The sequence below is a fragment of the Zootoca vivipara genome, chromosome 9 (assembly GCF_965207765.1).
Source record: "Zootoca vivipara chromosome 9, rZooViv2.hap1.1, whole genome shotgun sequence".
Taxonomy (NCBI): Eukaryota; Metazoa; Chordata; class Lepidosauria; order Squamata; family Lacertidae; genus Zootoca; species Zootoca vivipara.
The window spans coordinates 71,573,303-71,598,666 of NC_142592.1; the positions used below are offsets into that span (position 1 = coordinate 71,573,303).

The 25,364-nt window shown below is 58.8% G+C and overlaps 1 protein-coding gene across 4 annotated transcripts in view; it reads right to left on the minus strand.

Moving 5' to 3' along the window:
• Nucleotides 1-3,142: 3,142 nt before the first annotated feature.
• SBF1 (SET binding factor 1) overlaps nucleotides 3,143-25,364 on the minus strand; it is a 47,825-nt gene continuing 25,603 nt past the window's right edge. Inside the window, exons 2-42 of one of the 4 annotated variants that reach the window (XM_035127179.3) lie at nucleotides 23,937-24,022; nucleotides 20,964-21,101; nucleotides 20,691-20,819; nucleotides 20,204-20,314; nucleotides 18,832-18,937; nucleotides 18,541-18,673; nucleotides 18,322-18,430; nucleotides 17,882-17,995; nucleotides 17,214-17,294; nucleotides 16,683-16,796; nucleotides 16,113-16,241; nucleotides 15,914-16,012; nucleotides 15,373-15,577; nucleotides 14,529-14,641; nucleotides 14,027-14,176; nucleotides 13,855-13,923; nucleotides 13,559-13,726; nucleotides 13,204-13,466; nucleotides 12,917-13,089; nucleotides 12,748-12,821; nucleotides 12,392-12,587; nucleotides 12,052-12,188; nucleotides 11,745-11,920; nucleotides 10,776-10,918; nucleotides 10,475-10,682; nucleotides 9,360-9,556; nucleotides 9,134-9,271; nucleotides 8,590-8,676; nucleotides 8,229-8,306; nucleotides 7,696-7,880; nucleotides 7,427-7,603; nucleotides 6,719-6,820; nucleotides 6,462-6,647; nucleotides 6,151-6,277; nucleotides 5,934-6,064; nucleotides 5,547-5,780; nucleotides 5,156-5,269; nucleotides 4,843-5,060; nucleotides 4,666-4,753; nucleotides 4,439-4,570; nucleotides 3,143-4,347 (exon numbers count right to left, since the gene is read on the minus strand). In XM_035127179.3, coding sequence (XP_034983070.3) covers nucleotides 4,249-4,347; nucleotides 4,439-4,570; nucleotides 4,666-4,753; nucleotides 4,843-5,060; nucleotides 5,156-5,269; nucleotides 5,547-5,780; nucleotides 5,934-6,064; nucleotides 6,151-6,277; nucleotides 6,462-6,647; nucleotides 6,719-6,820; nucleotides 7,427-7,603; nucleotides 7,696-7,880; nucleotides 8,229-8,306; nucleotides 8,590-8,676; nucleotides 9,134-9,271; nucleotides 9,360-9,556; nucleotides 10,475-10,682; nucleotides 10,776-10,918; nucleotides 11,745-11,920; nucleotides 12,052-12,188; nucleotides 12,392-12,587; nucleotides 12,748-12,821; nucleotides 12,917-13,089; nucleotides 13,204-13,466; nucleotides 13,559-13,726; nucleotides 13,855-13,923; nucleotides 14,027-14,176; nucleotides 14,529-14,641; nucleotides 15,373-15,577; nucleotides 15,914-16,012; nucleotides 16,113-16,241; nucleotides 16,683-16,796; nucleotides 17,214-17,294; nucleotides 17,882-17,995; nucleotides 18,322-18,430; nucleotides 18,541-18,673; nucleotides 18,832-18,937; nucleotides 20,204-20,314; nucleotides 20,691-20,819; nucleotides 20,964-21,101; nucleotides 23,937-24,022 — 5,717 coding nt within the window. In that variant the 3' untranslated portion in view covers nucleotides 3,143-4,248. The remainder of the gene's footprint in view (nucleotides 4,348-4,438; nucleotides 4,571-4,665; nucleotides 4,754-4,842; nucleotides 5,061-5,155; nucleotides 5,270-5,546; nucleotides 5,781-5,933; nucleotides 6,065-6,150; nucleotides 6,278-6,461; nucleotides 6,648-6,718; nucleotides 6,821-7,426; nucleotides 7,604-7,695; nucleotides 7,881-8,228; nucleotides 8,307-8,589; nucleotides 8,677-9,133; nucleotides 9,272-9,359; nucleotides 9,557-10,474; nucleotides 10,683-10,775; nucleotides 10,919-11,744; nucleotides 11,921-12,051; nucleotides 12,189-12,391; nucleotides 12,588-12,747; nucleotides 12,822-12,916; nucleotides 13,090-13,203; nucleotides 13,467-13,558; nucleotides 13,727-13,854; nucleotides 13,924-14,026; nucleotides 14,177-14,528; nucleotides 14,642-15,372; nucleotides 15,578-15,913; nucleotides 16,013-16,112; nucleotides 16,242-16,682; nucleotides 16,797-17,213; nucleotides 17,295-17,881; nucleotides 17,996-18,321; nucleotides 18,431-18,540; nucleotides 18,674-18,831; nucleotides 18,938-20,203; nucleotides 20,315-20,690; nucleotides 20,820-20,963; nucleotides 21,102-23,936; nucleotides 24,023-25,364) is intronic. The other 3 variants (XM_035127182.3, XM_035127181.3, XM_035127183.3) reach the window with 3 other exon arrangements.

Below are 25,364 nucleotides of genomic sequence, written 5' to 3' on the forward strand. Positions count from 1 at the left end.
AGGTGCTGCAACCTTGCAAAAATTTGACTTCACTCCCAAAGGCGCATTCCTTTATTGTTTCCCAAGACAGATGCCAACAAGGTTTCCCAGAATCCCAATGGATATGGGTGATTATTGTCATTTTATTAATCATAATAAAGCATTCAAAAACCATTTTATAGAGTATTTTATTTAGAAATTACAATTTTCTTGAAAAAGCAGTTAATTTATCATTTCTGGGCATAAGAGGAAGTCCCCATACCCTACTGTGTGAGTTGCTACATTTTGACCGTTGACCGCTTCATTCAGAAACTAGTGGATTTCCCTGCTTTGCTCTCTGGCCACTGGAGGGACTGTGGCACAACTGCTTCGACAGCAGAGCTTTGGACAGCTTGACACTGGCATTTGCAGAATGCGAGCCTCTCTCGAAAGGGTCCTTTGCAGAGAGAGACGGATGCCTTTATGGGGTGCTGTGCTTAGGATAGCACACTGGTGTAACATACACAGCAGCCTCCCCTCCCGCCTCAGCCAGGTCTGCCTCCAGACCCAGAAGGGGCCATGGCTGGAGGCATGGGTCCCCTTGAGGAGTTGCTCCTCCCCAGCTGGGCTTGAGCCAGGCGCCCCCCCCCCAAAAAAACCCTCCCTTAGGCACTTGCTTCTTTTTCTGCCTTTTGCTGCTGCTGCATCTGTGAATGGAGCTGTTTGAGAGAGGCAGGAATTGTCATTCGATGTTTGTGTTCCAATGTGAGTCACATGCACTCCAGCATTTCACAAATCCCACCCAGGACACCCACTTTTTCTCACAGGAAGGCTGATGCTGCTGAATCAGGCTCAGGTGGCCAAGCCCTTTGCATGCAGAGGGTTCCCCCAGCTCAGTCCCCAGGAGCCTCTCCGGCTGAAAGGGGAGGGTGGGAAGGCAGCAATGGAAGCCCCCCCTCCCCACCCACTGCCAGGTCCCATGTTCAGCCTGAAAAGGAGATATTAATGGGAGGTGTCAATCGAAGATTGAGGAAGCACCAGGGGGAAGTTCAGAAACCAAGGATTCAGGTGACAAGAAGGGAGATTCTGGCTAAACGACAGGAAGAACTTATTTATACCCTACCTTTTTATCCTAACAAGGACTCAGTGGCTGTGTTGTTAACAAAAGTGCAAACATCTGTTTGTGTATTAAATTTTATTTAATACATACTTTAAATCTATTCAATTAAATATACTAATTGTGTGTTTTAACTATATTGCAAACACTTTAATTAAAGATTTGGAAATTTAATTCATCGTGTGGCCCATGGGTTCAGTGTCAAAGTACCCTTGTAGTCCACTTGGCCTGAACAGTTGGACCACCCTGGTCCAACTTCTCAGGGCTTTGGACACTATATAAGTGTGCAAGAACTTGACCCACTAGCAGATGGGAAGCCAGTGTCGGTCTCAGGTAATAATAATAATAATAATAATAATAATAATAATAATAATAATAATAATAAATTATTTATACCCCACATATCTGGCTGGGTTTCCCCAACCACTCTGGGCGGCTTCCAACAGAAAAATAAAATACAGTAATCTATTAAACATTAAAAGCCTCCCTGAACAGGGCTGCCTTCAGATGTCTTCTAAAAATCTGGTAGCTGTTTTTCTCTTTGAGATCTGATGGGAGGGCATTCCACAGGGCGGGCGCCACTACTGAGAAGGCCCTCTGCCTGGTTCCCTGCAACTTGGCTTCTTGCAATGAGGGAACTGCCAGAAGGCCTTCAGTGCTGGACCTCAGCGTCCGGGCAGAACAATGGGGGTGGAGACGCTCCTTCAGGTATACTGGACCGAGGCCATTTAGAGCTTTAAAGGTCAGCACCAACACTTGGAAACGTACTGGGAGCCAATGTAGGTCTTTCAAGACCGGTGTTACGTGGTCTCGGTGGCCGCTCCCAGTCACCAGTCTAGCTGCCGCATTCTGGATTAGTTGTAGTTTCCGGGTCACCTTCAAAGGTAGCCCCACATAGAGCGCATTGCAGTAGTCCAAGCGGGAGATAACTAGAGCATGCACCACTCTGGTGAGACAGTCTCAGCCGGTGTACCGGTTGGAGCTGATAGACAGCTGCCCTGGACACAGAATTGACCTGTGCCTCCATGGACACCTGTGAGTCCAGAATGACTCCCAGGCTGTGCACCTGGTCTTTCAGGGGCACAGTTACCCCATTCAGGACCAGGGAGTCCTCCACACCTGCCCGTCTCCTGTCCCCCACAAACAGTACTTCTGTCTTGTCAGGATTCAACCTCAATCTGTTAGACGCTATCCATCCTCCAACTGTCTCCAGGGACTCACACAGGACACACAGGTTGGTGGTGTTCTCATCCCTGAGCAGCCCCAGCATTCTGCACCAGCTGAAGCACCTGGGTCAGGACCAAGGGCAGCCCCACGCACAGCCTGCAGCAGTAATCCAGTCCTGAGGTTACCAGCGCATGAACTATAGTAGTCAACTGTTATTAAGGAATGGCTGATAAAAGGCATGCCTTGCCATAGAGGCCACCCAAGTCCCCCATGACAATGATTCAAGGACATAGCTGTTCCTTTAGGGCAGGCGACTGGCCTGTCTCCCACATCCAAGCACCCCCCACCCACAGTCCCCCAAGCCTCTGTCTGCCAAGGCTTTAGTCTCAGCTGACCGGCTCTCATCCACTCCACTGGTCCTGGTCTTTCCCTGGTCTTTCCCAGCCTCTCCTAAATCAGATGCACTGGGGACACCGAGCTGGGCAGCACCAGCAGACTGAGGACCCCTTCCTCCCCAACTCCCTACAGCTTCATCTATGCTAGAGGTTCCCTTTGAAAGCCTCCAAGAGAGGGAGCAGGTGAGGGAGGGTGGCCCTCGCGCCTCTCTTTCCTGCTAAGGGTCCTCCATCAGGCAATGCTGGCCAGCCCAGTCCCCAAACCAGCTCTGACACCAAATGGAAATGAACTGAGATCATCCGTCTGCTCCAGAAACGCCTGAAGTTGCTCCACCACCTTCATCCAAACATGGAGTGTTGGCAGCTTAAGGAGAAGGGGCGGCCCGGCTTCTTTCACCCCGCCCTGCCAAGGAGCGCTCACCCCGCCCTGAACCCAACCAGTCCCCCCACCCGGCTGGCTTTCCTCTGCCAGGACAAGCTCTTGAGAGGTGCAACAATCAACACGTTGTGTATTTCTTTTTTATTATTAAATTCCATTAGTTTTTCTCCCCCTCTCCATATATTTTTTCCTCTAGGCACAATACAATACAAGAACTCTGCAGGTTTGACACAATGTACAGAAACTTCAGTAATCTACAACTGCTCAAGGAAGTTACAAAACCCTCCGATGCACACCAGCCACAACCGTTATTGTACAAATAAAAAAGGGGGGTGAGGCAAAGGGGGCAGCTGGGGCTACAGACTATGTACAACGCTTTGGGGACAGGAAAGGGCGCCCCTTTGCCTTTGAAAATGTGGAGGGTGGGGGCTGCCAGGCCAAACTGGAGCTCCAGGGGAAGGAACCCCGTCTGCTCTGGCAGGGAAGCAGGCTGCATGATCTGCCTTGGGGGGGGGGGTCAGTGCAGGACACACAATTGCAGGTGCTGAGCTGCCCCCAACAGCCAGCCCCCAGCCTCACAGCCTTCTGCAAGGATGCCACAGAGGGACCCAAGAGCTGGGAGCGCAGCAAGACACCCGCCCCTCGGGGGGGGGGAGCCTGGCCAACCCTGCTCTTCGCTTGGTGCTTCTCCCCAGGACAGAGTCCCTTTCCACCCAGTCACAAAGAACTGCAGGGGAGCTTGTGGTTTGCAAGGGGGAGGCAAGGAGGGCCAGAACCCCCACCCCACCCCACCCCTCTCCCCCAATGTCCCAGAGGCAGGACAGGGGCGCTGGAGGCCCTAACACTGTTTCTGCCCCCCTCCGCTGCTCCAGGTCACCAAGCTCCCCACCGCTGCCTTCCCTGGCAGGGGGCACCCCTGGGCAGCCAGTGGGGGGCTAGGGAGGCGGCAACAAGGCAGTTTGGCACATCTGCCACCGCCTGCGGGTGCTCATGGGGAAAAGCTGACGGTGGCCAGACCCATCTGCTTGGGGGGCCCTGCTGGCCACGTCACGCCCCCCAACCTGACCTGCCAATGCACCTCTGAGGCAGAGGGAGCAGGCGGACCCCATCTCCCCAGGGGGTCCCAAGGGGGCCTCTTCTCTGCGCCCCACAGCACCTCTTCCAGTCCTGCCTGTCCTGGTCCAGCTCTGGCTTCACTTGCGGAGGCCTAGAATGGCGGCCTCAGGGCAGCCTCAGGCGTCAGACAAGCAGCTCTGGATGCGGTCGATCCACTGCTGGGCCAGCTGCACATCCTGGGCGCAGAAATAGTAAACACGCTTTGTGGTCTTCACCTGCAAGGAGACAAGGGGTGAGCGGGAAGGCCTGCCTCTGGAACCCCAGCCTTCCTCCCCCCTTGGGCAGCCGTGGGGAGAAGCCACTCACGTCAAAGAAAGCCTTCTCCTCCACCATCTTGGGGGCCCCCATGGTGGGGGTGCCTGGGATGATGGACTCCACCTCTGCCAGGTCAATGACGCCTTTGCACTCCAAGTCCAGGCGGCTGTCGTAATATCGCAGCTGCAAGGAAGGAGGGCCACAGGTCAGTGCCCCCAGGAGAAGGCCCCCCCTTCCCCCTCCCCCTTCCCCCTCCCCACCTGCAGCCACCCACCCACCTGGTGCTTGGTTTTATCCAGCACAAACCAGCGAGGCTTCCAGGGCTTCATGAAGGCGCCTTTCTTGTACAGTGTCCCCTCATAGGACCTGTGGAGGGCAGAGGGGGTCAGTGGGGGGAAGGCGGGCAAGCAGACCAAGACCTCCCTCCCCCCCCCCCCAAGGGCCGTGTCTCGCACCGATTCTCACTCTCCGCCGTCTGGAACTGGCTGTAGAGGGTGCTGGTGCTCCTGCGGCCTCCCTGCTTCCCACTGGAGGGGGTGGAAGCGCTGCTGCTGTCGCTGTCCAGGCTCAGGTTGAGGGTGGAGCTGCCCCGGCCACTCTCCTGCAGGTAGACCCCGAAGGAGCGCCTCTGGTGCGACAGGCTGGAGGCCATCAGCAAGGAGCCAGCCGCCACCTGGGGGCAAAGGAATCTCCTCCCGTCAGAGGGTGGCTCTGCACAGGGTGGGCACAGCCCCCCAGCCCCTCAGCCCCCCAGCCCAGAGCCCTTACTCTGCCGCTGGGCTCCGCCGGCACCTCCGACCGCTGAGAGGCCTTTGCTTTGTCCCAGAGGTCCTTCCAGCGCTCAGGGACCTGCCCCAGCTCCATCTCCAGGTTCTGCAGCTCCTGCAAGAGACAGAGAAGGGGCAGTTGGGAGGCAAAGGCAAAGGGGTTCCAACAGCAGCAGCAGCAGGCTCCTCTCTCTGCCCCCAAAATAGATGGCCGCTGCATGTTCTCAAGCTCACCTGCCTTGAAGGAAACAAGATTCTCACGGTGACTCCCAGCTTTGATTCAAGGCGGCCAAGAAACGGCCAAGAAAGGGAAGAGTCCAGAACAGGAGCAGGCCCAGCTGCACCCCCTGCCCACAGCTCCCGCCTGCTTCTCGCCCAAGGCCCCCACTGACCTCCAGCAGCCGGGAGATGGCGTCTGGCTCGGTGCGGCTGCGGTTGTCATAGCAGGGCCAGACGATCTTGCGCCGGCTCTGCGGGGCGCTGGTGTCTGGCTGGGCAGCCTCCTCCACGGGGTCCGCCTGGCTCTGCACCAGCTCCCAGTCGTAGGAAGGTCCTTCCGACAGGGTCTCCTGCGTGTAGTAGTCCCACACCTTCAGGTTCGAGACGTTGCTGTACGGGCGCAAAACCTAAGGGCAGGCAAGGCAAGAGCTGAGGAGTCACTACCCCAAAGGCCACGCTTGGCACCCACCAGCGGCACCCAAGGCAGGGAAGCCTTTGGCCCCAGCACCCACCCACCAGCCAGGCCCCGCTGCCCCCGACCCACAGCTGCAGCTGCTCACCTCCCCATCCTCCGGGGCATACATGTAGTTGAAGAAGGCCGGCGTCTTCTTGTTCAGCCGATCCAGGTAGTCCCAAACGGACCGAAAGAGCTGCGGCCCCTTGCGCTCCCCTTTCTCTTCGTACAGCAGCCCTGCCAAAGAAGCACAGCCTTTGGCTCCTGCCACTGTCCCAGGGGCCACAGGGGACCCCCTTCCCCAGGCCCCAGGGGCTCCTTACCCAGCTCCAGCCGCTCGTAGTCGGAGTCCAGCAGGAAAGTGCGGAAGCGGCTGGAGACCGAGTGGTAGCTGAGGAACTTCAGGTAGTACTGGCTGAACTCAAACTCCATGGGGAACTGTAGGTGGATCTGTGGGGGGAGAGGCAGCAGGAGAGTGGGGGGGGGGCAGGAAGAGGGTTAGAGCTTGAGGTGTCGCCCCCCCCCCCGGAAGCATTTCTGGGGTGTGTGTGTGTGTGACCAGCACACCTCACCCCAGGGACAAGGAGGGCTGGGGCAGCCTCCCTCCCCCAGAGGCTTGGACTGCTCTCCTCACCTGATGCACACAGTCCAGGAACTGCAGGAAGATGGGCGTGAATCCGCTGCTCTGGCTGGCCAAGGTCTGTGCCCCTCGGTGGCTGAAGCGGTGCCCAAAGGACAGCCACTCCTTCTCCACCAGCAGCCGAAAGCCCTCCATGGTGCGGTAATAGGGGTCCGACAGGAGCTGCACCAGAGACACCACCTGGGGGGCAGAGGAGGGGGTCACGGCCGGCCTCCGGGGCAAGTGCTGGGGGGGGGAGGAAGGAGGCTCACCTGGGTGGTGATGTCCCAGCCGTCCTCCAGGCTGACCAGCACAGAGGAGCCTGTGTCAAGCAGCTCCACCACCAGCACGGAGATCTGCAGGATCTTGTGAATCTGTGGAGAAAAGCAGTATCCCAGAAGGTGGCCGAGGCATCGCACCTTGAGCAAACGTGCCAACCTCTCCCTGACCTTCAATGGGACAAATCTCTCGCAGAAGCTCCTGCAGACCCACCTCAGAAACACCCAGAGCCTTCCTGGCAGCTGCAGGCTGGAAAGCCACATGCCGCTTTCCACTTGCGCAACACCCAGCCTCCCCGCCACTCCACTGGGAAATATATACCTTCCATATACCTTTCTCTTGACCACTTCCTTTTAATTTACTGCTCTTTTAACCATTTTACTAAACTCCTGAGCTTGCTAAGCTCCTCCAGTTCTGCATCACAGGAAACCTGGAGACTGCCCCCTGCCTGCCTGGCCCAGGAGCTGTGGATGGACAAGGTGGTTCCTGTGACAGAAACGAGACTCAGCAGCCAGGGCCTTCTTGCAGCTCCAGGGCCTGGCAAGTTTCTGCCTGCCAAGTCTTTGCTGACCTCAGAAACGGATGGACTTTGTTCCTTATCGGGCGAATCTCAAGTCCTCCTCTGCCTTGACCTCTCTGGAGTCTTTGGGACCAGGAGGATGGAGGCGACTGCAGCCGAGAGCGTCGGCCTGGCCACTGACCTGGATCAGCCACTCAGACTCCTCCAGGGAGCGCAGGTAGGTCTGGCCGGGCTCGGCGGAGGGGTTGCCTGGCACACAGGCCTTCATTAGCTTCTTGAAGCTGGTCTTGACTTGCCGGGCGTCAAACACCTCGATGGGCACCACCTCCCAGTGCTGCAAAGGGTCCGGCTTCACGCCCTGGATGCGACCAAGAGACACCATCAGGAAGGGGCCCCACAGCCCCCCTTCCCAGCCGCTGCCTCTCTGCTGGGCACCCAAGAGAACCATACCCGCAGCTGGGACTTGTCTCCGATGATGTAGAGGGAGGCGCGATGCTGGTGCAGGAAGCTGGCCTCGGAGGGGGCCCCATTGGCTTGCGTGCTCAGCAGCTCCTTGCCGGCCAGGCGGGAGCCGACCTCCATGTTGAGAGCATAGCTGCTCATGCGCCCGCTGGCGCGGATGCTGCCCCATTTGCCTACAAGGGAGGGGGTGTCAGGTGGCGCCCAAGACTCCGCTCTCTCCTGCAGGCTGACCCTGGAGCCTGCTGCCCCCCTCCCAGCCAGAGCTCTAGGCCAGGGGAAGGTGGCCCCAGCCATACCCACCCAGGAGACGGGACGCAGCGGCCCCGGCCAGCCGATCCTTACCTAGAAGGGGCCAAGAGGCAGGCCAAGCCAGGCGGAAAAGCATGCTGTGAGGCTCCGGAAGGGTTAGCACAGAGGGTGGGTTAGACTGCCTGCCTGCCTGCCTGCCTGGGGGTGGGCACCAGTGGGGCGAGTTAGCAGTGTGAATGCCATGTCCCGGAGGTTAGTGCCCCGTACTGTACCTCGGGGGGAGAGGTGTCCCTTTGTTGCCAGGCTCTTGGGGCTGGAGAGGGTAATGAGCCTACCTCTGTGACCTAGGGCTGAGAGAGGACAGGACGGAGAGGCATCTCAGCAAGGGGGGGGGGAGGAAGAGAGGGAGCAGCGATGGATGGCAGACGGATGTTTGTCCCCAATGGAGAGGGCAAGACAGATGGGCAGGCAAGATGGAGGGACGCAGCCAGAGGCGGCGGCTGTGAGCAACAGCCCTGGGGTGGCCGGGCCCCCTTCCGCCTGCTGGCTGATTGGAGAAGGCCCAGCCCAGCCCCCCAGGAGCCAGACGGCCCTTCCGTGGCTACTCTACGGGGGCCGCACGCAGCATCTCACCTCCGCGGCTAAGTGGCCCTTCGTCCTTCCCTCCCATCACCTGCTTCATAAGAGATCCCAGCCTGGGCTGCCGCTTCTCAGAAGAATCTGTAGCACCAACAGAAGGTGGACGTTCCACACCCAAGGAAAGCAAACCAGCCCCAGAGCTGCAAGGCCTCTTCTCTCCTTGGGTCGTCCCCACCCAAAATCCGGCAGGGACCGGGGGGGCACTGGCCCCTCCCACAACATGCCCAATGGCCTCTCCCGGCAGAGCCAGAGGGCTGCTTGGCTCCAGAGGGCCGGTTGGGGCTCTTCTCTCCAGGATGGCTCAGACAGACGACAAATGGAGGGGGGGGCTGATGGGGATGGCAAGGGCCCTCGCTGGCTGCTCCACCAGCAAGGATGGTATGGAGGCAATACAACAGCTGCACATGGACAAGACTCACCTGGGCCTGTGGCCCCCTGGCCTGGCAGTCAAGGGGATGCTCTCTCCCGCTGCACGCCCAGGACCCCACCTACCGCAGCTGCCTCTGAGCCCAGGACAGCCCCCCCCCCAGGCCCTCACCTGAGCTGCTCATGTGGGCCGAGGTGAAGCCACTGAGCGTGTTGCGGCCGCCACTGTCGGCGTAGTGAGGCATGGAGTTGATGACGGCCTGCAGGTACTTCTCTTGCTCCAGGCTGGTGGAGTCGGCCTGAGAGGGACCTGAGAGGAGCAGCAGGGAAGGAAGGGGTCAGCCTCAGGGCCTCCTCGGGAGGCGGGAGGCCGGGGGGGGGGAGGGAGGCAGCTGTACCTGTGGCAGGAGCATTCTGGGACTTGAAGAGGCCCGCCATGCCCTTCCCATGCAGCCCGCCTGAGCGCAAGAGGACCGCCTTGGTGCGCGAGTTCCGCCAGCAGACCACCGGGAAGCGGTTCTGGCGGTAGCAGCGCGAGATCCGCTGGATGGCATTGTCTTGGATACTCTGGGGGACAATGAGCAGCCCAGGGTAGCTGCAGGGAAGAGAGAGAGGGATGGGTGGATGGATGGAAGGATGGAAGTTATTCTTCTTAAGTATTATTTTAGAGAGGAAGAGGGGGTGCGGCTGTCCACCGAAACACTTCTGTGCAACCTCCTGGGGGGTTATCTCCCAGTCAAGAGGCTCTGGGTCAGGACTAGCTTCCAGAGTGGACCCCTCTGCCCCAGAGGCAAAACGGAATATGCAGCCCCACTTCCCCCCACCAAAAGCAGGGGCACCACCAACAGACGGGGCCACAGTTGAGAGAAGGCCAGGAAATAGTGGGGCTGAGGAAGAGGAAACAGGGCATGGGCAGAAAACATTTCCCTGCAGAGGCGGCCTGTTCCCTGATCTGGATTGGGGCCTCAGAGTGCAGTCAGAGGAATCAGGCAGGTGGCCAGAGAGCCCCCCCCTCCTCAAGAAGGGGGAGAAGGGAGAGGGCAGAGCATCCCCAGCTGGAGGAAGAACCTTGGACCATGGACACAGATACACCCCCTGGCATCCAGTCTGTGAATCCCCCTTGTCAGAAGCCCAACTCGCTCCTTTAGGGTGACAGATGGACGGACTGTGGGCGAGTGAGGAGCGCTAGGTGCCCTGTCCCTGGACCTTCACAGGGAGGCTAAAGGAGGAAGGTGCAGACCCCTCTTCTAGCCCAGAAGCCCACTGGCTCAGAGAACCTGCTGCTGAACTCCTCCTGATCCCGTGCCCAGACTCTGAATCCCAGGTCTCCCCTCAGCTGCCTGTCTGGCAAGCATAGCTGCCAAGTTATCCCTTTTTTAAAGGGATTTTCCCTTATGCTGAATAGGCTTCCTCGTGAGAAAAGGGAAAACTTGACAGCTATGCTGGCAAGGGCCCCCCATGGAGACCCCCCCCCCCGTGCCCTGCCCACGTTCTGGGCATCCTCCCCACTCACCTCCGACAGATGGCGTACATGCGGTTGACCGTGGAGATGCGGAAGGGCTCGTTCTTGGAGCGGGTCAGGCTGTTGCTCAGCGTCCCCAGGCCCAGGCGCTGGTAGTCCCGGCAACAGGCGCGCTCTACTAGGTGGCTCATGGTCATCTTGTCCGAGGGCCGGATGGTGGTGGACGGGGTCAAGGTGCTGCGGTCCACTTCTTCAGACACTGCAGTCAGCCAGGCAGGGTTGGGCAAAGCTCAGGAAGAGGACCCTCCACCCCAAGCAGCCCCCCCCCCCCCGGACCCAGGGCCACCCATACCTGAGATCTCGTCCTCATTGTCCTCCAGGAAGTGCTGCTGGTTCCCCCGCGCCTCCCAGGGAGGGGGCGTGTACTTCTTGCGCGTCACATACTGGCGGCCAATCGTCCTCTTGGCGTTCTTCACCAGGTTCCTGGAGATGGTCCTAAAGCAGGAAGAGGGTGAGAGCCAGTGAGCTCAACCGCAGGCTTGGTGGGGGTGCAAGAGAAACCCCGTCGTCAGTGCCTCCCCCCACCCCCACCCCCAGCCAGCAGGAGAAGAGCAAGGCAGAAGGTGGAGCAGCTGTGGGGTGAGGGGTGAGGAGACAGGAGAGGGGGAAGAGGCCAGGATAAAGGGCAGCGCAGCCCAGCCCAGCCCTTCTAGGACACAGAAAGAGGGAGGGAGCTGTTTGGCTGGCAGGGGGGCCACACCAGCCCCAGCAGGCAAGACGGGGAGCTGGATGGGGCAGAAGAAAGCTGCTCCTTTCAGTCTTAAGCAGACCCTGGAACAGCAGCCAGCCAGCGCAGGCTGGGGAGAGCCACATGGCGACAATGCCCCCCTGTACCCCAAAAGGGCCCCCAAGAGTTGGAGAGGACAGGGCACTGGCTGTGGGACGGTGGTAGCAGCAGCAGCAGGCGGGAGGGAGGGAGGGAGGGAGGGAGGCGCCTCTGGGGGGCCGGCTGCAGCCCCTGCTCCATGCCCTGCTGCCTCGTGTGGCTCAGGGCCCCCAGGGGCCCCAAGGAAACAACACCCGCCAGCAGAGCTTGCAGCATTGCTGCCTCCAGCTGGGCGCTGGTCACTAAAAAGGCACCACCCACCAGAGGCCAGCGAGACACTCACATGGGCCGCAGGCAGGACAAAGCCTGAAGCCAGAGACCCTACAGGGAGCACCACCCAGCCCCACCCCGTCAGAGGGTCCTGCCTCTGAAGGGGGGACCCCCAAGTCTCCCTCCCCCAAACCTGAGCCGTGCTCCTTCGGCATCTGCTCGCACCTGAGTGACGGGTTCTTCTCCTTGACTTTGGGCTGCAGGGCAGCCTTGCTCAGGTGGCCCACTGTGAAGGCAAAGGTGTCGGAGGCCTGCTGGGGGTAGCGCAGCTTATTGAGATGCTTCCGGAAGGTCTCTGCGCTCTCAGAGGCCACCTCCTCGTCAAAGGCAATGCGCAGCAACTGTGGGCCAAGGCAAGGCGGGATCAGGCCTGGCGGAACTGGGCCAAGCTGACCCCAGCTCAGAGCACGGCTGCCCTCCTCTGGGGAGGGGCTCTGCCGAGGTGCCTCCTCCCCCCTCCCCCCGGGCTCACCTGGAATGTGCAGGAGCGCAGCTGGAGCTGAGCGCAGCCCTCCGTGATGAACTGGTCCACCTGGGCCTGGACTGTGATCTTCTCCTCTTTGGTCAGGGAAGCGATGGGGAAGGAGCGGACCACCACCTGCTCCCCGACTGCAGAGAAAGAGGCAGCGTCAGCCCAGCTGGCGGCTCAAAGCTAGATGGGCGGCTCTGCTGCCAGAAGGGAGCTCAGCAAGTCCCCCAAGGACAGGGCCGGCCAGCAGCAGCAGGAGGAGGAGGAGCAGCGAGAGCTCCCTCTTTCCCTCCCCATAATAATGATGATGTCATTACTGGGATCCCTCCCACCTGGCTCTCACCTAGTGGATCTGTTGGGGTGCCCTTGAAGATGACGCGGTAGGTGGTGAGGAAAATGGCGCCTTCGGCTGGAAGCAGGGGGGGTCCTCCCCCAGCCCCCCCAGATGCCTCTTCCCTGCCATCCGGCATGAGGTAGACGCGCAGCCCCTCCATCACGCTCTCTTCGCCCATCAGCAGGCTGGGCCGGAGCAGCTTGGGCTGCAAGAAGCCAAGCGGGAAGCGGGGATGGAGCCAGGGCTGGGCAGGAATCTCCCTGCCCTGACCCCACAGCTCCTCGGAGGAGCCCCTGAGTGGAACAGCCCCTCCCCACCCTTTTGCTCAGGACCCCCACGGGGGCGGGAAAGGGGACCACCCTCACCTTCTGTATTGGGGGGAGCCTCTTGCTTTCCCTTTGCACGGCATCCAGGGTCTCAATGTGCATCTGGACAATGTCTGGGGGGAGGGAGGAGGGCAGGGTCACAGGCGGAAGAGAGAGGAGACCCCACTGACCCCACTCGGCACCAGAGGGTGGGGGGCAGAGCACCTACCAGGGATCATGACATGCAGCCCCTTGAGGTGCTCGTTGGTGACGCCGCTCTCGGTGCAGACCTTGTCCACAAAGCGGTTGATGAAGCGCACCACGTAGTTGGCCACGTCCGAGCTCTCTGCCTCCTCAAAGCCACTCTCCGTGTCGTAGCTGTCGGCCACGCTTCCTGCAATGCTGGCGAGGCAGAGGGGAGGCTGAACTCCTCTGGGGCCAGGACTGCCCTCCCCACGGCCGAGAGGCCCCCTCTCCCCCTCCTAGGTGCCTCCCCGTCCGAGCCCCACAGGCTACCTGTTAGTGATGAAGCTGTTGCTGACGCTCTCGGCATCACCCAGGCCGGAGCCGCGCAGGAGCCGGTTCTTGCTGGTGTCGAGGGGCAGGAGCAGGTAGCTCATGCGGTTGGCGTAGTGAATGGCCTGGCTGAAGACCGTGCTCTCCTCCTTCTGAATCAGCTCCTGCTGTTTCTCCCGGCTCACAGTGGGCCACAGGCGACATTGCTCAGCCGCAATCTCCAGGGCCGACTTCTCCTCTTGCGATGGCCCTTCCTCATTTGCCTGGGAGGGGGAGCAGGAAAACCATTGTCCACAGCCCACGGGCACACACCGCCCCCGCCCCAGGCCCCCTTCTCCCCTGCTTCTTTCCTTACCTTCTCCACGTGGTTCTCCCCCTCGTCCTCGATTCCCTCCAGGTACAGAGCCCGGATGTGGTTCTGCACGTCAGAGTAGAACATGGCCTCCCAGAACTGGATGTTGGTCCACACCAAGTGCTCCTGCACACAGCTGTAGGCAAACTGGGTGATCCCTGGGCTCAGTTTCTGGGGTGGGAAGAGGAGGAGGAGGCAGCTTGCGTAAAGGCCACAAGCTCACTAGCCCAGCCACCTTCATCTTGGGCCAGCTTGGGCCCAAGGGAGCCCTCTCCCCACCAGGCCCAAGGGCTACTCACGCGGCAGAAGGCAGTCACCAACGGCAAGAGCGCAGCCGCCACCCCATGTTCATCAGAAGCACTGCAGTCCTGAGGCGGACAGGAGGGGAAGTCAGCATGGAACCCCGGAGAGTCCAGAGCCTCCCCCCCCCCCCGGTCCGGCCGCTCCCTCCCTCCCTGGGCCCCAGCCCACCTGCAAGCAGCAGTTCATCATGCGGACGATGAAGTCAAACTGCTGGTGGTCCAGCACCGCCCGGTTCTGCTGCACGTGGAGGTTCAGCTCTTGGGTCAGGCAGTGGCGAGCAGCGCGACTCTTCATGGCACGGAGGACGGCCGGGAGGAGCTGCAAGGCGGCAAGAGCGGCGCTGAGGTGGGGGCCCAAAGGGGCGAGGCCAGCCCACCCTGCGCTGCCCAGGGACCTCCCAAACACACACACACAGTACCAACCCCCACCAGAGTGAGGCTCCAAATCGTCCATACAAGAAAGCCGAGAGACAGAGGGGGGGGGCTGGCTTTTCATTTCCCACCAACTGCAAGGGGAGGTCTGGCAGCACACGGAGGCCCCCAAGTGAAACCTGCCAGTCAGTGGAGAAGCAATGAAAGTGGGCAGAAGGAGAGAGCCAGAAGAGCTGGATTCTGCCTCCTCCGCAGGCCCCTCTTGGGGGAAAGGGGCTGGAAGGCTCCCAGGAGCTCACCTTCTTGGCCTCCAGCATCTTGCTCTCAAAGACATAGGAGATGCAGTTCCTGACCACCTCCAGCCGGCGGGCGCTGTTGGCCAAGATGATGCCATTGCGGTCCATGATGGCCCCTGGGGGGAGAAGGAAGATGCCCGTCCCCATCACGGCCCCTTCCCTGCTGCATCTTGGACACACCCTACATGGGGGGCAGGAAGAGGAGCCTCCGCAGGGCAATGGACAGAACCACAGGGTTCTGCAAGGCTCAGGGATGGAAGAAGAGGGCCAGCAGGCCTATGAGGCTGCCATGGCCTCCTCCGGAGATCGCAAGCACTGGTCCTTTCAGAGCCCTGGCTCCAAGTCAGAGGCCCAGAGAGAGGGTCCGCTGGCACTCCTGCTCCTGACCACTCTCCAAGGGGCCAGCGGCCATCCAAGGAGCAGACAAGCATCTCCAGGGACCACAGCTGCCAAGTCTCCCGTTTTTCACAGGAAACCCCCGTTTTTAAAGCCATTTCTCACTGTTATCCCGAATGGCGAAATATCCCGTATTTCCCCCGGATTTTCAAAGCAGCTCCTGCCGGCCAGGGAGGTTCCTTCTGCGCATGTCTGGACATGCACAGAACCGATTTCGGGTGCCACTCTGCCCATGTCTGGGCACCGGAAACCGGGCAGTGCCGGCACCGGAAGTCACTTCTACGCATTTCCAGACATGCGTAGAAGCGACTTCCGGTGCCGCGCTGCTGCTGATCCCGGATTTTTCAATCCGGGAGTTGACGGGTATGCCAGGGACCCAGGCAACCCACAAGACTTCCCTGCCCACAGCACCACCTAGAGGCAGGGGCAAGACTCTGCATGCTCCACATACCCAGGGGAGGCCCAGACGGCACCATGCACTTCTTCTCTGCCTTGACTAAGGGGGGAGCCGTTTGCAGCTTGGCTGTTGCCTGGTCAACGATCCACTGGATGGTGCCTTCATCCAGGCGAGGAAAAGGCCGCTGGTGCAGGCGCAGGTGGCAGCCTTCCGTAGGCTTCTGTACTTTGTGCATCGTCACAGCAGGATACGGGTTCTCCTGGGCAAGCAAAACCAGGGGAGGGGGGGGTAATCAAGGAGGCTCTGAAGGAGGCCCTCCCTCCTGAGCTCAAGCGCAGAGCCTCCGTTCAGCCTGGCTGAAGGGTAGAGAGCAGCAGCACAGCCTTGCTCAGCTGCCATGGGGGAGAGGAGGAGGAGGAGGAGGAAGGGCTGCCACTTGGGGAGAAGAGGGGCTGCTGGATGGGGCAGGAAGGGATTCCAGCAAAGTCTGTGGTGCAAGCTGGCCCCCCGCTGCCTGTTCCACTGTGTGCCAGGGACAAAGGGACAGAATTACCCCAAGCTGGGGGCATCATCTGCACACACAACACCCACGTACGTTTTTGTACAGGTGCTCTGCCAGTTCCTTGATGTGGCGCCGCACCCTGGCCTGACTCCCTTCGTCCGCCTGCATCCGCTTCGCTTCATTGGCCACCAGCTAAGAGAGGGAAAGGGCGGGAGGAGAGGAGGACTGGGTGACTGGACCTTGTGGCCGTGGAGGGCCCAGGGGGAGATCTCCTCCAGCCGCCACTCCTCACCTCATCAAACAGGTCAATCTCTCGGTAGGGGGGCCCCCTCTCCGTCACAAAGCCAGCGAAGGCCATGCCCTCCAGCACCTTCGGAAGGAAGTCATCTTCCACCAGCCCCCTCTGCCCTAGGAAGGCTGCCTAGACCGAGGGAGAGGAAGAGGCACTGGTGGGTCTTGTGGGAAGCATCTCAAAGCCGCTTCACAATGCAATCAAAACACAGGCAGAACAGCTGCACATCTAGAAAGCCATTTCAAATCCCAGAGAGACACCGACTGAAAGAGGATCTTCCCCATGCGCCCAACAGGCAACAGGGATGGTTAGGACGGAGCCCTTGATGCTTGTCCAACTCCGGAAAGACAAGGTTTGCCAGCCTGGCGTGCAGCGCAGGAGAGCCAGAGCAGCAGTGGCTTCCGAAAGGGGGGCTCCTGCTCTGTGGGCCCTCGCAAGGAGACTCCTGCCTCTGGCTTTGGACCCCTGAGCCACTGGGCTTTTGTTCTTCATGTTGTGCAACCCACCCAAGAGCGGAGGGGGAAGGGTGGGCAACCCATGACAACCCTCCTCCGCCCCCCCCCTTGCTACCTTGTGAAAGCGAATGACTGGCTCCGGGTGGATGCGGATGATGTGGAGGCACCAGCGGTAGCCCTGGAGCAGCTGTGCAAATAAGCGGAGGAAGACAGCCCGGATCTCCTTGTCCTGCAGCCCAAGACGGAGGAAGGGGAAATGGTCAAGCAGGGGGAGCTGGCCGAGGAGGGCAGCTTCGGCCAGAGGACAGGACGATGGGCTCTGCAGCACCAACGGCTGCCCCTCCCAAAAGGGTGCTCACGCCTTCCCCTGGCCGGCTCTTCCTGGCTGTGGGAGTGAAGGGGCTCTGCACTCCCCACCCAGAAGAACACAAAAAGAGCCTGCTCCTGCGGCTGCTGCTGGATCCAGCCAAGGACCCATCTAGTCCAGCATCCTGGGAAGGAGCCTGCCTTTTTCACTGCTGCTGCACACGGTCTCGATTGGCTATCAGGGCACTGTAGGTGCGGCTTGCCAGCTCCAGTGCTCTTCTCAGAGGAGGAGTCAGGCCAAGCCAGGTGCCCCCTCCTCCCAGCAGCCTGTACCACTTACCTGCATCTTGAGGGAGGATGCAGAGATGGTGGGCGATGGGGGGAATGCCAGGTCTGCAATCTCCAACTCTGGATCCAAGACCTGCACAGAGAAACAAGGGCAAGGATACCCTCTCAGCTGGGAAGGGGCTCAGCCTCCAGCCACACACCCCTCCTTTCCCTGCCCCCCCTGCAAGCCCAAGAGCAGAATCGCTCCTTCTCTCTCTCTCTCTCTCTCTCTCTCTCTCTCTCTCTCTCTCTCTCTCTCTCTCTCTCTCTCTCATTACTTGGAGAATCAGTTCCCAGGCTTCATGACACATGCCCAGTTTTTACAAATAATGTGGGGGGAGCTTCTCTGCTCCAAAACATCACCATGGAGAAAACCAGAAGGGATCCACTTTCCCCTTTCCCCCCCAGCATCCAGATTCTCACTTTTCCATTCCGCTATTTATCATTAACAATATTCATTGTAAGATGGCAAGTTCATCCACTGACGAGTCCTTGGCCTCTTGGCCTTGTGGGTTCAGGATGCAGCCCCCTTGTAGCACCAAACGCCACTTGGCGGTGCCAGGTTCCCCCATGACCAGCTGCCACAGATCCCCCTCCCCCGGGTGCCTATTGGCCATGAAACCCAAGGCAGAGGGTCTTCAGGCCTCTTGTGAGGCGCAGGAGCCAAGGGGCAGCACTCACCATGGACAAGGCTTCCCGTGTCTGATGGAGAAGCGGCTCAGGCAGCAGAGAGATATGGATGCACTCAGGGACAGTCACCGTTCCCCCATCCAGGTCAGCGATGATCACATCCAGCTGGAAAAAGTCAGAGAGCAATGGCAGAGTCCACAAGGGGCAAAGAGGGAAAGGACACAGGCCAGGCTACCGAGAGGCCCCTTGGGCCCCAGCCTAGCTCCCAGGGAGGGAGGAGTTGGGGGGTCTGAGGGGGCTCCTTTGGAAGGAGAATCTGTTTCTGACACCCAAGACAAACTCACCTGTCACCCCAGGAGAGAAAACAAGTTCCCAAGAGAAGAATGGGATGACCCCCCTGCTCCTGAAAAGGCCCCCTGGCAAGCCTAGCCTCCGCTGTCCCCCAGAGTCCTCCTTCCCTCCGCTGAGCTCAGGCTGGCTCAGAGACTCACCAGCTCCTGTGTCTCTGCCTGGAAGATGGAGCTCACGCCAATTATGAAAGGGGTTGGTGTGGTGAGGACCTCCAAGAGCTGAGCAGGCAGGATGGGCACGTATGTGAAGCTGGAACCAAGAAACCACCAATGCAGGCCGGCAGACTTGGCAACAAAAGGCGCCCCTCTCCAGGGAGCACCCTCCCCCTCCCTCCTTGCAGGTGAGCTCCCTTTGCTCACCTGTACTTCAGGGGGAACAGGAGGGCCAGCAGGGCCCGGCAGGCGTCCGTCAGCCTCTGGTAACTGCTGGAGAGAAACAGGATCTTGTGCTCTGTGAGGGCCGCGCAGAAGAGGCACAGCACGTTGGTGATCCCTGGGAGGGAAGGAAGGGAGGAATTGGAGAGGCCCCTCCCAGCTGGGTCACCATGGAGCAGGGCAGGGGGCAAGCCCTGCGCCCAAGGCCCAGCCAGAGCACCACCCTCTCTCTAGAGACACGGACTCCCTCCCAAGTGGGCCTGAGGCGGGTCTCACCGAGCTGTCGGAAGAGGAGGGCCACGCTGCAGTTGCTGATGGGAAGGGAATCATTGATGGGCGTCTGGATCACCTGCCGGTCCCCTGCGCCCAGAGAGATGGTCCTCTGGAAGAGACAAACACAATCCCCACGGCCAGCAGTCAGTCAGAAGCAAGAAGCCCTTCGCTCCTCCCTTGGGCTCCAGAAGGCAGACTGGCAGGAAGCGCCCCCAAGACACCCCTCACCCAAGGGGGTGCACATGGGGAAGGGAGCTCCCTGCCTCCAGGGCCAACTGCAGGCCCGCTGTTAGGAAGGGGATCTCAGAGCTTGGGCTGAAGAGCACTTGCACCAAGGAGACAGTGAGAAAAAGAGAGACGGACAGAGACACAGAGAAGAGGACAGGCAGCTGGCACAAATGTCCAGCTCCCTGGGAGCTTCCAGGCACTGCGGAAGGACCTTGTCAGCCTACGACGCGTGACATTCAGGGCTGGCCTATGAAGCCCTTGCCCCCGCTGAGGCAGGACACTTGCTGTTCTCCCCTCCCTTTCTGTTCTCTCTCAGTCCCTGCCCCCCTCCCCAACTCGTAGGCACTGCCCCACACCAAGGGCCACAGAGAGCTGTGCGCTGATCTTTCCTGAGAGGGACGTACTGAAGCAGCACCATCTCAACCCCCAAAATGCCTCCGAGGAGAGAAAAGTTGTGCATACCGCTCCTTCGTCCTCCGTGTCAGGCTGAGATAGAGACAGACAGAAACAGCACAGAAAATTAGAAACACGGGGCAGCGGACGGACAGGCGGGCAGCGGGCGGGCAGGCAGGCAGACAGACAGCCACACAAGAGAGGCAGCACGCCAAGAGGGACACAGCAAGCCAAGAGCACATGGGGGCACCCCACAAGAGAGCCAGGAGGGGCACAGGCTGCCCAGCCAGCCAGCCGCTCTTGGAGCAGGATCCACAAAGCCAGAAGCATCCTCCCAGCATGCTGCCAGCTGTGCAAGCTCTCCCTGCCCACAGGGCACCTGGCAAGCTGTGATCAGAAGAGGTCTCAGCCCCCTTGCCAGGGAGAGGGCTGAGGGGCCTGGGAAGTGCTCAGCCAGCCAGCCAGCCCCATGAAGCTGCTTGAAAGGCACTGCCACTCTCCAGCCAGGTATCTTTCACCTGATCACTCCCTGTGATGCACGAGAAGCGGGACTGAGCGCCAAGCAGAGAGGAGGCTCCATCCTGGGCAGACCAAGCAAGTGAGGGAGCTCTACCTAACCTGCTTGAGACCCCTGGCCACATCAGCCCCCAGTGCTGGAGGGGCCTGGGGGAGAGCCTGTTCCCCAGCACTCACAGGGCTCCATCTTGCCTAGAGGGCAGCCTGGTGGAAATGCCAGGGGGCATCAGGAACCCACCTGGGCACCTCCTGTGATGGGGATGGTGCAGGTCAGGAGGCTCCCGATGACCGTCTCCAGGGAGGTGTTCAGTCCGTCCACAAAGATGGTGTAAACCAGCCCCAGGCAGTTCTGCAGGTGAAACAGGATAAGTGGACATGCTGGTGGGTTATTGGCCAGGGACAAAAGCAAGAAGAGACCTGCTCAAAATAGGGAGCGCCCCCCTCCCAGGAGAGCTTCAGCCCCAAGGCAGAAGAAGGGGCCAGGAGGTAGCTTCACCTTCTGTGCCGTTCAGGGGCAGAGCTATAAAGAGAGCAAAGAAATGGCAGCTCCACATGGAAGGACTCCGCATGGCCGGCCCTTCCCATCAGTTGCCCCTGGCAGGCAGCACCCGGGAGGCCATGGGCCAGCCACTCAGGGAGCGGAGGGGCAGAGGGCTTGGCTCATGGTGGAGTCCCTCAGACAGAGGTTTCTCTGGCCTCCAATGCCTCCCCCCCCCCAACCTTACCCGGAAGACCTCTGCGTGGTCCAAGCGGGAGACAAGCACCAAACTCTTTGGGGCAAAGAGTTGGGCTGGCTGTATGAGGGCGGCCACCTCCCCCTCCTCCTCCTCCTCGTTCCTAAGGTGGTTCTGCAGCTGGCAAGAGAGAAAGGGGTCAGGCCGTCCTGCTGGCTGAGGGCAGCCACCTTCATGAGGCTGGTTGTCAATGCCCATCACGCTTTGTGGGGCTCGTCCTCGGAGGCAAGAAAGACCCAGGAAAGCCCACTGCTCCCCTCTTACCTGGCTGCTCTCAATCGCCTCCCAGAAAGTGAAGCAGGCACAGTAATGCCGCTCCGAGTTGATGTCGGTCAGGACAGCAATGAAGAAGGTCGGGGGGTTTCTCTCACTGAAGAGCTGCCACCCGCTTGGCTGGCAAAACTGCAAGAGCAAAGGCAAGGAGGCAGCTGAGCAGGCCTCTCTTCCCTGTGCAGGGGGGGCTCAGGATGCCCCTGGTCCCCAAACGAGCAGAGTCCCAATGCCACCCCCTGGAGCCAAGAGGCAGAGGAGAAGCCAGCCTGTGCCCTTTGTTCCACCACAAGGAGATTCACTCATGGCCAGAGGTTCTCCATTTCCCATACAAGTCTTGCAGAGAGCGAGGCAGGGGTGTCCCCCAAACACAGTACTTACTCACAAGGAAGCTTCCGAACAAACCACAGACAGACAAGCCCAGATTCCCAGGAGGACTTGGGAGTGGTGGCTCCACCCCAGAAAGCTCTTTCTGTCTGCCGGCATCCTGGGTGAGGCCAACACCAGGCGTCCTCAGCTGGCTGTGACACCAGGCCGGCTGGCCCCACCCTCTGGGGCACATTGCAGGTGCAACAGGCACCAGCCCACACCTGCCCATCCCCTTCCAAGCCTGGCCCAAGGTGGCAAATCCGCCCCACCCACTATGCTGCCTCCAGCAACCCGTCCCTGCTCCCGGTCTTCCCTCCATCAGGGCAGCAACAGAAATAAACGGTACCCAGCAGGGTCTTGTGGAAGGCAAACCGTCCCAGGCCCCTCGGCACAGAGTGTTCAGGGCTGGAGGTGCAGCCCAAAGGCTTCCTGAGTTTAGCCAAGCCACAGAGAGTGTTTCCCGTGTCCCCTCTTGCCAATGCCCGCAGCCAGAGAAAGGAAGGGCTTGAGGCAAACAGCCTCGGGGCGGAAGACTGGCAAACGTGGAAGAGCACGGTGGCTGTGGGAGCTCACAGGAGCTGGCCTACAAGCTGGCACCGACAAATAAGATAAAATGCAAACATTGTGGACACAAATACAGTGGGAGCTCAGGTTATGGACTTAATTTGTAACCTGAAACGGTTGCCGCGCTGCCAGTGCGCGATTTCCGTTCTCATCCTGGGGCAAAGTTCACAACCCGAGGTACTACTTCCAGGTTAGCAGAGTTTGTACCACAGTACAGAGAGCTGCTACATGTCACGGGTGGTGGAGAAAAAGGTGAAAGCCTTCGGTTTGTGTTTAAGTACAGAAAATGTTGGTGGTAAGGAAGAGGAGGAATAATCCACAGAGAGGCCTAACCAAATCCAGCTGGCAAGACAATGGCGGTGACAAAGAGCCCCCTGCTCTGAAAGGGAATGAAGTGATAATGGGGCTTTTCAGTTGGTTATGGTTAGCTCAAAGCCAAAAGGTGTGGAGAAAGCCTGTCCTGTCTCTAAGGGAGAACAGGGCTTCCATTCCCTCCTCTATGTGAATCAACTGGAGCAAGCAAAGATTTCAGCTTAAAGGAAGAGGGGAGCTTAATCTCCTTCCACAATGTAAGCTTTCCGCAAACACTCAGTCCTAACATTGCTTCCCATTTCAAACTATTAGCTTGAACTGCAAGAGACTAAATATCAAGATGAAGTGATGGGCTAACGTCAACCATTTATGAAATGTCCCTGTTTTCAGCCCCCTGAAGGAGGTGGCTTGAAATCTGCCAGCAAAACTGACATTCCCAGGCAGTGACAGCCACCAACTTGGATAGCTTGAAAGGAGGATTAGACAAATTCATGGAGGAGGAGACGGCTCCCAATGGCTACTTGCCTCAATGGCTATGCTGGGCCCTCCAGTCAGAGGAAGAAATGCTTCTGAACACCAGTTGCTAGAAACTGCAGGAGAGGAGAATGCTCCTGGGCTCAGGTCCAGGCCTACCTGCCTCACACCTGCCGTCACAGGTGACTCCAGGTGTGGGTCAGGATCTGATGTGGCTACAAAGGAACTATCAGAGGCTTAAAGTATGCTCCCCTTTGCTCCTTTGCTGAAGCCCAGTGCACTCCCACTTCTGGTCAACCAATGGGCAGTGGGAACTGCAGCATGAAGTGATTTGGATTGAATCTGCTGTTAAAATAGAGCTTTGCCCTTCCAGTTCAAGACAAAACACTTTCTGCTCCAGAAGCAAATCAAGCCCCCAGCCCCAGCCCCTGATGGGTGGCAGGAAGGCACCTTCCTCCAGGAGCACCAAGCAGTTTGCATTAAAAACAGGGGGAAGCTGTCTTCCAAGGTGGTTTCAGGGCAAACTTTGGCAGGTGGGTGGAACAACCCACATGGCAATCATTTGATGTCATAATGACATCAGGCAAACACAATGGGTATACCTTGACCAAGAAAACATAGCTGAAGAAGAATAATCGAAACAGGGCCTTGTCCTGGAATTTATTTCAACTGGAATTTGTCTCATTATTGGAATTTATCTCAACTGGAATTTGTCTCATTATAAAGAAATAAAACTGCTTGAAGACTTTAAATCAATCTCCCTTCTGGCCCGAGTTCTTGGAACCTCTTCTCATCTCCAGCCAGCATGACCAGTGGTCAGGCACAAAGGAAGCTGCATGTAGCCTAAGGTATATCCAGTTCTCATCTTGATCTCTTTGGAGAATATTTAAAGAGGTCCAATGGTCAAATAAACCTTCAGGTAGTACTAGATATGTGAACAGCAGAAACAACAACTAGGTTATAAACTGAAAATGGTTGATGTATGAAGAAATGCAGCATAACTAGGAACAAATATGAAACCACGGAGGAGATAAGAGAAAAATAAAAATATCTGGAAGTTGTATATATCAAATTCTGCAAAATGCACTAATAATACGGTAATAATAATAGGAATCTGCAGCCCACCAACCCCGGTGCCAACTGCTTGTCTCCTGTTCCTGTTCCCTTAAAACCCACTGTGTGCCGTGAGATGGGATCTGGGAATGCCAGACTCTGTGGTCTGCAGCCGCCCTCAGCCGCCCTACTCACCAGTTCAATGCCCTGGGGGAAAGGGTTGTCCTCCCAGTCCTTCTCTGGAAAGCGCTGCAGGATCTGCCCCTGGCCATCTCCGCTCCCTGCAAATGAGGAGGCAAACAAGAAGCTTTACACATGAGCAGGACCAGAGCCCACAAGAAGCTGTTGAGTCCAAGAGGCGGCTCCTGGCCCTAGAGCCAGAGAGCACAGCAGACACGGCTCTGACTGAAAGGTTTCCCCTGGCCTCTCCCTTCTTCACCCTCAACATGAAAAAACAATGCCCGCACTTCTGCAGCAGCAATGATGGGCAAGAACCCCAAATTCCACCACTGATGCTGCCTCCCCCTTTCTCTTAAGTAGGCAGACCATTAAAAGCCTGTAAACTCAGCCAGGAATCTGGATCAAGGGAGTCAGGCGAGGTCAGGGCCTGGATCCCACCCAGGCAGAGGGGGCTCCTGGACTTTCACACCTAAAATAGTGAATAAACACACAAAAAAGTGGTGCCCAAATTAGACGTCACCAGAAAAAGCTCTGAAGGGCGGCACCAAATAATGACATTATAAACCAAGCAACTGAAACCACCAAGGCGGCCATTACCAGACCCCTAGGCCCCTGCCAGGCCCCCACTAGGCCCGGGGGGGGGAGAGGGGGAGCACCCGGATCGCAGGACGCAGCACGGCCTTTGGATTATGTCGGCCCCTGCCAGGCTGCCAGGCCCCCACTAGGCCCGGGGGGGAGATGGGGAGCACCCGGATCGCAGGCCGCAGCACGCCCTTTGTTTTATGTCGGCCCCTAGGCCCCTGCCAGGCCGCCAGGCCCCCACTAGGCTCGGGTGGGAGAGGGCGGTGGGGGGGAGGGAGAGGGACAAAACAATTAAAAAAACCCAATCCACAAACAATGCACAGCCTTTTCTAAAAGTAGGCATTGCTGGCCATTGTTACCAGGCCTGACTCTGCCCAGCAGGCACACAGGAACACACTGGAGCCTGGGAGGCTCCAGGCTGTGAGTCCTCTCCACTGCCAGCCAGTGGTTGGAGAGGTCTCTGTTTATTCCTGCTTGCGGTGTCTTTCCCCCTTTGGACCAGGAGAGCCTATAAGTAGCATCTCTTGGCTTGCTTAGTCCTTGAAATAGAGCTGCAGGCGGCTTGTGGGAAGAGAAGAGCCCAAAATAGTCTGACAGAGGGAGACACCCTGCAGGTCCCAAGCCCAAACCCAAGCAACAACTTAAGTTATCTTCAGAGGGTATTTGAGAATGCAGCTGGATTTGCTGTTCTGCAGGTTCCTGTCCCCGGGTCTGGTGTGTAATTAGAGGTGACAAATTTCCCCGACAAAATCTGGGCCTTGAGTGCCACAGCTGGAGGGATGGCCCAGCTAGTCCTGGGATTTTGTGCATCACAAGTGTTTCCGCTGAGTTGTGACTTAGAATCATAGAATCATAGAGTTG